The sequence below is a fragment of the Saccostrea echinata genome, unplaced genomic scaffold (genome assembly GCF_033153115.1).
Source record: "Saccostrea echinata isolate AGI-Se365-2 ecotype Australia unplaced genomic scaffold, CSIRO_AGI_Sech_v1 ptg000044l, whole genome shotgun sequence".
Taxonomy (NCBI): domain Eukaryota; kingdom Metazoa; phylum Mollusca; class Bivalvia; order Ostreida; family Ostreidae; genus Saccostrea; species Saccostrea echinata.
The window spans coordinates 1,352,080-1,363,548 of NW_026889793.1; the positions used below are offsets into that span (position 1 = coordinate 1,352,080).

At 34.9% G+C, this 11,469-nt stretch overlaps 1 protein-coding gene across 1 annotated transcript; it reads left to right on the plus strand.

The window, feature by feature from the left end:
* The first annotated feature begins 251 nt into the window (after window positions 1-251).
* Window positions 252-10,881, plus strand: LOC133201430 (uncharacterized). Its single transcript, XM_061337232.1, has 5 exons — window positions 252-769; window positions 3,843-3,998; window positions 8,946-9,090; window positions 9,740-9,922; window positions 10,435-10,881. The coding sequence occupies exons 1-5, from the start codon at window positions 252-254 to the stop codon at window positions 10,636-10,638; spliced, it is 1,206 nt and encodes a 401-aa protein (XP_061193216.1). The 3' UTR covers window positions 10,639-10,881.
* The last annotated feature ends 588 nt before the right edge of the window (window positions 10,882-11,469 follow it).

Genomic DNA, 11,469 nt, shown 5'->3' on the forward strand with positions numbered 1-11,469 from the left:
AAAATTTACTACATAGCAAAATAGCCCCCCCCCCCCCCCCCGCGTTCTACGGGCCTGTAATAAAATATATTAATACCGAAAAAAAATATCACGCAAACACGTCCTGAAGACGTAATTCGTGGAAATAGCAGTACTCGGGATCATATATGGCAAGAAATTAGTCCTGACTTTCAAGTATGTTCATTTCTTGCCATATCTAATCGGGATCGAGATTCCGAAAATTCTACTCGTATAATTCGCCAGAAAATTGGATGGACGATTCATCTAATTCTTCAGATTCATCTATTTCTTCAAACTCCATTTTATCACCATGCTCATCCACTTCAGCATCAGAACTAATGCGGAAAAGGGGAAGATCAAGCTCAAGCGACGACAGTTACACCTTCGGAGTGAAATGTGGGAGGTTTGCTGAAGACCATGTTTCAGAATGGGATATTTGTAAATTAGAATCTTTTGGAATCTTTTATGACGAAAAAGCAACAGAATTATCTGAGTTATATGAATCAGCCCTGAAAGACTTGTATTTGGTACTAGGTATCAAAGATCATGCTACGTTGTGGTCTAAACTTCTTGAGATAAAGGAATTTCTGGTGGAGTCAACGAAAAGTTGCATGCATAGCTTAGATGTAGATGAAGAATTTTCTGAAATTGATTCAATGAGTCGATTTGTTGTTGTGAAAGAAACCGAAAAATGTTTGCAAGCAATAGCAAAAATTAAAGAGGAAATGGCAACAAAAGGATCTGCATTATCAATGGATTATCTCTCCTGGTATATTATTTCATTGATATCCTTTCACTCTTTGTTCCATATTTCACTGTGGCAGATGGGGGGTTATTTTATATATAACAGAGTTGTCAAAATTCTTAAATTACTGTCAGACATTTGTTCTGACAAAGTTAAAAGTTTTGTTGTACTGGATGAAGTTTTTTCAGACCAGTTACAGGTGTACGTTATTGTGTACAGAAAGGAAAATAAATAACATAGTGCATCAAATTGCCCTTTATTGTTGTAAACAGCATTCCATCTCACAATTTTATTTTCTTTAAGGACAATGTATCTTTAATCAAAGACAATAGCAATGTGTGCAATTGGACAAAACAATTAAGATACTGACAATTTGGACAATAGTCAAGATTTTTGGACACTTAAATTCTGAATTTAATAAAAAAAAATGTATGTGGTATTCAATCATCTTGTTCATCACAATTTTCAGGTCCATGGCCATTGGGGGGGGGGGGGGGTCTCCACTATTTAATGCACTGTAGACTCTATTGTAGTGTATATACTAGTATCATTCAAATGTTGTGCCCACCCCCACCTTCCCCACTCACCCATATTCCAAAACGCACACTTTCTGTTGCAGTAGAGTGGAAAGTGTGCCATGTATTATGCATGAAAAAAAAAATTCCCACAATTTAGAGGAATATTTTGACCTTAATTCTGAGTTTTAACAGTATATGTTTTTTTTTTCTAGCTTTTGTCAATTTTTTTTTTTGGCTGCCCCCTACCCTCTTTTGAAAATGTTGCTATACAGGACGTCTGTTTTATGTTTATGTCTCTCACACTATGATCCTCAAGAAAACAAATCATTTATTAGGTCTGTTATCTACTGAAAAATGTATATTGAGTTGATCGGGCTCATGGAAGGCTCAGCTCTGCCTTGTTGTCTATAAGATTGATCAATTTGATTCTTTCAAATGGTCATTTGGATTGATACATTTTCTAGTAAATAATCGGTCTAGCATTGTCAGCCTTATATACTGACAGGACCGATGGTTTTTCTACAACTCTGACATAACATTAAAAAGTACATAGTTCTAAAACCTAAACAATTTTATATGTATGTTATATCATTGATATTATAATGATTAATATTATGCTAATTTACTAAGCAAACTTCTTAATATTAACCTATGATCTCCATGCCTTGAAGATGCCAATCGCATCATCTCGGGTCTTTCCGTCAGAGGTCGGAAAAACAACCTCGAATGTATTAACATCACCCGATGTTAAAAATTCATACAACTTCCTATTTATTAAACTATAGGATAGATGGAGTTTAAAGTCCCTTCTATAGTATATTTTAGGTAATATCTTTACATTCAATAAAGTTTAACTTTATACTCCACAGGTAAGAGGTCTTTCCACATTTAGTTCAAAGTTTGTGAAAAGGGAGGTTGTCATGGCGTCTATATGTAATACATTCGAGGTCAGGGTTTGACATTAACTTTTATGAGTACTAGACCAGTCGGCTACTTCCCATATTTTTTGACTAGCCCTGACCATAAAATCACTAGCCCTGACCAAACTTGAAAATTTTCTTTTTATAACCTGCTATTAAAAGTTTCAAAACCATACTACAGTGTACAGTGTATCTCTCGCATGTGTTCATGTAAACATTTTGACAGACTGTTCCATAGGCAGCAGCCCATTGAGTCAACATGCGAATATTATAAGCTTTAAAGAACATTAATTCAAGGAACTTAAATAAAATTATTACCGTAAATATATATGTAAATAAATCAAAAACTATATTATTCAATGACTATTCATACCAAATGATACTGAATGAAGCTAGTTTCGATTGCTACTTGTCTATTACAGCTGGGCTCAAAAATAGCGATTGTGTCATGCAGGGAAGTTTTCTTCTTCAGAGCAATGGCTGTGTTTGCAATCGGAAATTAAGAAAATTTCTTTAAAAAGATTTTAGAGCATTTTTTTGAAAGACTGAAATGAGGGTTAACATTTATTTCATCCACACGACCAGTCAGTCTAGTTCATGAACATTTAACACGACCGGACCACGCATTTACTAGACTGGGTTGGTCGGACGTGCCTTAGTGTCAAACCCTGGAGGTTGTTTTTCTGCTAATCGGAAAGGCCCGAGAAGTTGCGATTGTGGAAGATGCATCAGTAGGCCATTGAAAAGAGGCTTATTAGCAAAATTGGTCACCTGAGTCATATGATGTTGTTTTAGTCATGAATTCTTGAAGATAAGGTTTGGCCACAATATGGGGTGAAATTTTTTTTATGGGATAAGGGGTGTGCAATTACCATTGCCTAACACCCGGGCTACCGATTTTAGGGGTCGAGTGAGCAAACATCAATGCTTCAATGGATATGGCAATTAACAGATATAGGGAAGTGTTTTGGTATCCTTGGCAAAATTCTTAACAATTCTTTGTAAAACTTTATGGTTATAATGAACTCTATTATAATGAATTTACAGATCTATACATGTATAGCGAACTGTGAAGGTTATAACATATATATATTTACATCTTTTGGAAGAAATTTTTAAAGATCTCAACATCAGATCTAAAAAAAATTCTCAAAGAAATTTTGTTTAATATAGGAAAACATTAATAATTTGTAATCCAAAGTAAGGTTTGTAATTTTTATACTTCTCAGAACATATTATTGCAGTTAGCAAGCAATTAGTCATAGTTGAAGAAAAAAATCCATATTTTGAATATTGGATATACATGTATTTACTTTAAGGAATTCATTATACCATTATAAGGAATCTTGGAAATGATGAAGTAAATTCACAGGTCCCCATGACTTGGCTGTAACTGAGTTTTAGAGTACAGTAACTGTTACAGTAATATAACTTATCATTAGTGGTCAAGACTTTCACCACAGCCTGATATAATTTTGGTGTGTTTTACATGAAAGATAGTCTTCCCAGAAGAAAAACAGACTAATAAAAAACAAATATCATCCTCAATTCAATATCAACCTAAGAAAAACTCATTGAATCTTTTATTTCATCATGTTCATACTATATTTACATATACGTTATTTGTGACTTAATATGAAATGATTTTTATTTTTACAGGCACATTTATGGCATTTGGCACACTGGAATTTTGGAGTACATTGAGTATTATTCTGACCTAGTAAAAGAATTGAGGTCTCATGGAAGATGTGGAATGGTAGGGGAATTCAGTCAACTTCTAATGTTCTTCAGCAAGATATTCCTGTTGAACGCTATGTGAGTTTGTGTTATGCTTGAAACAAATTCAAAATTTAGTTAAACACTCCTCTTGTATTTGATTCGTTTTAGCTCATCTGAACTGAAATCTCTAGTGAGCTTTTCTGATCACATTTTTTTGGTGTCCATCTGTAAACTTCTTACATTTTTAACTAAATCTCAAGAACCACTGGGCCATTTCCTACCAGACTTGGGTGAAAGGCAGGGCTTAATAATAATAATCCTTGAATCCAGGTTCAGTAAAAGGACCCTGTCCCTATTGAAAATTTGCTATTTTGAGTGACTAAGGTAACCTATTGCTATCTGTTTTCCTCCATCGATGTGCATCCTCAAGTAATTTAATGTACTTTTAACATTTGAACATTTTTAGCTTCTTTTCTGGAACCGCTGAACCATTTTCATCCATTTTTGACATATGGAATCTATTGGTAAAGAGAGACTTAAAAATTGTGATTAATTCATGGTCTTCTCTCTCCTGAGCCTGGGGCTAAAGCCATCAAAATTATAATTCTATCTTTAAAAAATTGCCTTCACTTCTTGACATCAAGCAGTCATACTGTTACATGTAGCATGATTGTACAGTAATAAGCATTATGAAATTCATGGTCCAAGAGTTAGGGGTATTGGAGTTGGATGTGCTCTATTGATCATATATTGAAAATGCATAAATTTCTTTAAAAAAGCTTCTCTTCCCCTGTATATTATGGTATATTGAACAGACAATGTAAGTACCTGGTTGTGATGTGCAAGGTGCTCTTTGCAAAATTTTATGGTCCCTGGGTCAGTGGTTCTGGTTATAAGGCGGGGCTCTGCAAACCAGTGCATGGTTATGATTTAGGTTGTCTCTTTCAAGTTTGTGTATTTTATGACCCCTGGGATCAGGTGTTCTGGAGTTAGGCCAGGACTCTGTTGATTAGTGAACTATACTGACTGGAGTTTTTTGATAATTGCTTGCTAACTGCAATAACCAAGATAACAGTGAGTTGTGAAACCTGACCTAAATTGTTGGCCAGGTAGCTTATATCATATACAGTAAAACACGCTTATAGCGAACACACTCATAATGAACTGACGTATACAGTGAAGTGATTTTCATTCCCCATGGTTTTCAATACATTTTGAAATTAAAAGATATACCGATAATGATTGATTGTTGTTTAACATCCCCATTTGAGAATTTTTAATTCACTCAATCTTATAGTGATTTCACCATATGCCAGTGAAGGGCTTCAAATTTAAACTTATACTAGGCACTCAGGGCCACTGAGCAGTGAGCGTTCTTTATCGTGCCAATGCCTACAGTGACATAGCATCTCGATTTTTAAGGTCTCATCCAAAAGACCCAGGACTTTCACTTCTAGTACCGAGCGTTTGGCAAAGGAACAGTCACTACCTTTGTTTATGTCTAAGGTTTGACATGGCTCGGCGAACGAGAATCAAACCTGGGCCTTCTGATCAAGAAGCGAGCACCCTACCACAAGGCTATCGTGACTGGTCGGATATATAACAAAGCAAAATCGTCCATTCCTGACACTTCATTATAAGCATATTTTACTCTATATTGTGTACCAGAATATGTCCAAAAAATCGCTCCTGCATATTTTAGCATGTAGATACGATATAATCAATAATTTTGTAACCTCCCAAAAATATGAAAACAATACATATATCTTTCTAATTTGATTGCATTCATCTGGATGCACATTTATTGAACTCATGCATCCTCTGCAAAATTAGTGAATAATTTACCCAGGACGCACAACAAAACTGACTCGCTGAAAATGAGACAAAAATACCACATCTTTGTACAATAAATGTTCTTCAATGACCAAGAGAGGCCAATGTGAAAGGATATGTGATGGGGTTACTACATGTGCTCAAGCACAATTGTTTTGTTTAGACTGCATGGTGTAAGTGATAAATTATGGGAGTGTAAAAGCACTGGCAAGTAAGGGCAAGTAAATAGATCTACTGAATATACTCACCTATAAGTAGGTTTTTTGGGAGTTTAATTTTGGTCCAAAACTCTATGTCCGACTTATAGGCGAGTCATAAAAAGATTAGTATTTTTCTGGATGGTGAAATGTAGTATTTTACAAACATTTCCCACGATTATCTTTGAACAGTCTGGATATATTATATCATTTATGTAATCTAAGATTATACATAAAGTACAAGTATTTACATATTTAAATCACTTTATTTTTATCTTAAGTGTGCATTAGGTATTTTTCTTAATGATTTAAAATTCAATATCGGCGTTATTTCTAAAAATATTAATTAAAACCAGGTTAAAACATTAGAGTATTGATTTGAAATTGTCAACTGATTCTGGCAAAAAGTTGTACCGACTTATAGGCAGGTCAATGGCAAATCCATCCAAAATAATCTCAAAAAATACAACCAACTTATAGGCGAGTAAATAAGGTACTTTTACTGAATACTTGAAAAACTATTTTGTTGATCCCTGATCATCCTATTTTTTTTGCTTTTGCAAAGTATTAAAGTGGTTTCTGGAGAGAAAAAATTGGAGTTAGTTGGTCAAAGTTGGCCACTTAAACCTAACTTGTCACAATGCATCCTTGGGTGAGTGGGATTTATGTTTATTTAAATGAAGGGCCACAAACAAAATGTCTCTTACAATGAGACTTGCAGTAAAGTGTTATAACTTAATGTTTTTGAACAGATCTTATTCCAAAGTAACTAACTATAAGCCCTATGGTGACAGGCTAAACTTGCATGGATTATGCTTCTAGAGATGCATACTACCAGGCTCGCTTCTGATGCTGGATCTGACCTTCAATTTTGGGATAAATAAAGTTTTTTTTATCCCCAGCAAATGAATTTTTTTATTGGAAGGGGGGGGGTATAAAGGAAACATCTAGTCAACAACTATTCCATAATTCTAAAAGAATATTCATGACCAGAGGATGTGCCATTTTTAAACTAAGGTGTTTTTAGCAAGTTCAAGGGGGGGGGGGGGGGGGTGTTACTATTTTATAAACTTGCTCATTGTACCTCTAGTTGGAGCAATTTCATTTCCAATAATTGTAAGCCCTTTGATGAACAAGCTAGCATGGATGATGCATTGATACATCTAAGGATGCACACTACCAGACTTGCTTCTGATGCTGGATTTGTCCTACATTTTCGGGATAGTTGACCAGATTATAGTTTTTTGGGCAGGTCCATTCCCAATGAACTATCAATTCTGCCCTAACCAAACTTGATAAGACTGATGAACCATTTAGGGATGAACACCACCAGAACATTCCTTTGGTGTGAGGTGAGGCTTTGCCTTATACTGGTAGATAACAGTGTCATAATGAGCTTTGTTAGGTTGAGATGCTTAGAATAGCAAATCCCTCTTTGTTGCATGTTTAAATGACAGCTTTCAAATAAAAAAAATTCTAGGACAGCATGCATGTAATTCATCTTTTTATGCCCCGATATTGAAGATTTGGGAGTATATAGTTTTTGCCCTGTCCCTCCGTCTGTCTGTCTGTCTAGCTGTCTATCTGCAAAAACTTTAACCTTGCCAATAACTCTTGATTGGTTGGAGCTATGGCTTTCATATTTCACATGTGTATTCCTTGTGACAAGACCTTTCTTTGGGTACAACCATATTTGACCTTGGAGTTAGACCCAGTTTTGCAAAAAATTACCAAACATTAACCTTGGCTATAACTTTTGAACAATTGGTGCTAGGGCTTTCATACTTCACATGTGTAATCCTTGTGAAAAGACCTTTTTTTGGGTACCACCATATTTGACCTTGACCTTTGATACAGTTTTGCAAAAATTTACCAAACTTTTACCTTGGCCTTAACTTTTGAACAATTGGTGCTAGGGCTTTCATACTTCACATGTGTAATCCTTGAGAGAAGACCTTCCTTTGGATACCAACAACTTTGACCTTTTGACCTTGATCTAGGAGTTTGATCTACTTTTGGAAAACATTAACCTTAGCCATAACTTTTGAGCAATTGGTGCTAGGGATTTCACATGTGTAATCCTTGTGACAAGACCTTCCTTTGGGTACCGACAACTTTGACCCTTTGACCTTGACCTTGGAGTTAAACCTACTTTTGGAAAACTTTAACCTTGGAGTTTGACCTACTTTTCGAAAACTTTAACCTTTGCCATAACTTTTGAATGGTTTGTGTTAGAGCTTTCATACTTCACATATATTATCCTTGTGAGAAGACCTTTCTTTGGATACCAACAACTTTGACCCTTTGACCTTGACCTAGGAATTTTGACCTATTTTTGAAAAACTTTAACCTTGGCCATAACATTTGAATGGTTGGTGCTAGGGCCTTAATTTTTTCACATATGTAATACTTGTGACAAGACCTTTCTTTGGATATCAACAACTTTGACCCTTTGACCTTGAAGTTTGACCTACTTTGGAAAACTTTAACGTTGGTCATAACTTTTGAACAATTGGTGCTTTGGCTTTCATATTTCACCTGTGTATTTCTTGGGAGAAAGCCTTTCCTTGGGCACCATTAATTTTGACCTTGATGTTTGACATACTTTTGAAAAACTTTTACCTTTTCCATATCTATTTAACGGTTGCTGCTAGGGTTTCATATTTCACAGGTTTATTCCTCGAGACAAGACCTTACTTTGGGTACCAACATATTTGATTTGCATTTGAGAAAGTATAACCTTTGCTATAAGTTTCCATTGAGGGCATCAGTGTTTCGCAAACATGTCTTGTTTTATTGCTTTCATAACAAAAGAGTTAAGGTTTTTAGACCAATTACATTTGATGATTTTATCATGAGAGTAAAAAAATAAATTAAAACATACACCACCATATCTTGAAGCATATTTTATTTTATGAGACATCTTTTGAATATAATTTCTTATTTATCAAATTCTAAAAAGAAAATGGTCTTTTAATTAAACGAAGTAAGGGAGTCAACTCAAATTTTGCAGGAGAGGAAATGCTTTACCGAAAATGCAGATGATGCTTGATGGAGTAGCTACAACTAGTGTTCCAGATCTGAGATACAGGTTACAGGGGGAATGTCACAGTGGTTTTAAAAGTAATTCTTCTCTACTGACAGTGACTGTAGGAGAGGTTAGTATAAAAGTTCTAAGTGGTATCTGTTAATGATTATAATTTTGATTAATGTATACTGTAAACGTATTACGGTAAGTACTGTACTACATGTTTATATACAGTTGAACTTCGGTATCTTGAACACTGATATCTCGAAGAACATGATTATGTCGAAGTGATTTGGATCGAAGTCCCAACTACTTATTCTTCAAGTATTTTACCCTCGATATCTCAAATCCTCGGATATCTCGAAGTTTTTTCTTGGTCCCATTGAGTTCGATATAATGAGGTTTGAGTGTATTTTGTAAATTTAATTTGGCAGTGGTGCAGTCAGCATATCCAGTTGACACACAGGGACAGTAGGGAGTTAATGCTCTCTGAGCATTGAACCCAGCTAAAAAAGGATAAATTATGTGAAAATATCTATCAAACTGCTATGCCTGCATTTCATTTGATGTCAAAACTTGCAATTGTTTCAAGATTAAAAACATCAGGCTGCATGATTCTGTACATTTAATTAAGATTTTTTTTTCAAGTGCAGGTGCTTGTAAACTGTTTTCCTTTACTTTTATTACAAATAAGTAGAGCTAGAGTGTCATCATAGACTTCTGGTTAATAATCAGATTTGTAGATTTTAAAACTAAGCACATCAAAAATCTAATTTCAGGTGAAGAGGTGGTCGCTTTCACATGAAGTAAAAACTACTGCTGATTTCAATATCAGAAACCTAAAGTTTACAGGCCAGTCTGTAGAGAGCTTGTTAGGGCAGCATGGAGGAGAGGTCTTAGTGGAATGGAAAAAGTCTGCTTTACAAGATACAAATTTAGGAATAATTTGTGTTAAGAACACGGTTAGTAAATTTAAATTAATATCAATGCTGGAAAGGCTCAATGTACTTTTCTGATTAAATTTTGTCAATTGGCCATATGTATTTTGTTTACTTTTCACATTTTCACATTTTGAACTTTGTTCAATTGAAGGGCCACATCCTCATGCAAGGGGGGGGGGGGATAATTAAAGAAGGCAAAAATAGGGTGGGTGTCCTATAAGGCCATATAAGAAAACCACTGGGCTAGAAAAGACAAAACATGTAAAAATTAGCTTTTTGACAGTAGGGTGGGGTATCAATGGGCAATCAAAGGTTGACATAGTAAAACATAGGAAAAATATTTAAAAATCTTATTCTCAAGAACAGCAATGTCATGATACTAGTAAGTCATGCCATGGGAAAGGCTCAGTGTACAAACAAGTACTTATGATGCCAATGTATGAAACATACTGAAATCAGTCCATGTAAAGTATTTTTTCACATTTACTTGTATAAGATAAATATAATATGGTTACTGTATATCAATATTGCAGATCATTTTCACGTGTTTGAAGTTGGACAGAGAGCATTTATCAAACTTAGCACACGGTCATTCAGTGGAAAATGAGAGAAGTGTAATCCGCTACTCAAAGCCTTACAACTTCTTAGTTAGAAAAGATCGAGAAGAAATTATGAATACCATGTTTCATCTTGGTTTGCTCTGCAGACTTGGAAGTTTACACTGGCTTCTGGATTAGCAACACATTTCACTTTTTTGTGTTAAGACCTTGAATACACCTGAAAATTTGTGAATGAATGCATTGACATGTTAATGAAAGATATGCTACTGGATCTTTTGAGAGGAGAAATGGATGACAAGGACAGGAAAATAAAATGATTGGAGAAAACGTGTGCAGAATTGGGGAAAATTCAAGAAGACTTTTGAAAAGAAATGAAAGCAGAATATATTCTACATAATGTAATGAGACCACAAGATGAACAGTGCCATGTATAATTATTTCATAACCATTGTATCTTTTTGGTTGTTGAAATATTGGTATTGAATACTATATTTTTTAATAAGTGAATAAAAATAAAGAGGAGCATTAGTGTTGTGTTTCTGTGAAATGAAGAGTCCATGCTAAATATGGTAATGATTTTTTAGCTTGTCTGAGCTTAAATCATGTGAGTTCTGGCTCACCTGAGCTGAAAGCTACCTGAGCTGAAAGCTCTAGTGAGCTTTCCTGATCACATTTTGTCCGTATGTGTAGTCTGTCTGTCTGTTCGTCTGTAAACTTTTCAACCAAACTTGCCACAAAGCATCCTTGGGTAATGGGAATTCAAAAGAAGGGCCATGCCCTCATTCAAGGGAAGATTATTCAGAAATAGTGAAAATTTGGTGGCATGTTTTAAAAAATCTTCTCAAGAACCACTGGGCCAAAAATATTGACTCACTTAAAGGAATCTTTCTTTACATAGTGTAGATTTAAATAAGTTTGTTCAAATCATGACCCCAGGGGCTAGGGTGGGCTACAATGGGGGGAGAGTCAAAGTTTTACATAGGAAAAATCTTTAAAAATCTTCTCAAA

Excerpts from the sequence above, each read along its gene's own strand:
- LOC133201430 (XM_061337232.1), top strand. The coding sequence starts at position 252 with ATGGACGATTCATCTAATTCTTCAGATTCATCTATTTCTTCAAACTCC. Across the intron at positions 770-3,842 it reads TCAATGGATTATCTCTCCTG|GCACATTTATGGCATTTGGC; the intron begins GTATATTATTTC and ends TTATTTTTACAG. Across the intron at positions 3,999-8,945 it reads ATATTCCTGTTGAACGCTAT|GAGAGGAAATGCTTTACCGA; the intron begins GTGAGTTTGTGT and ends CAAATTTTGCAG.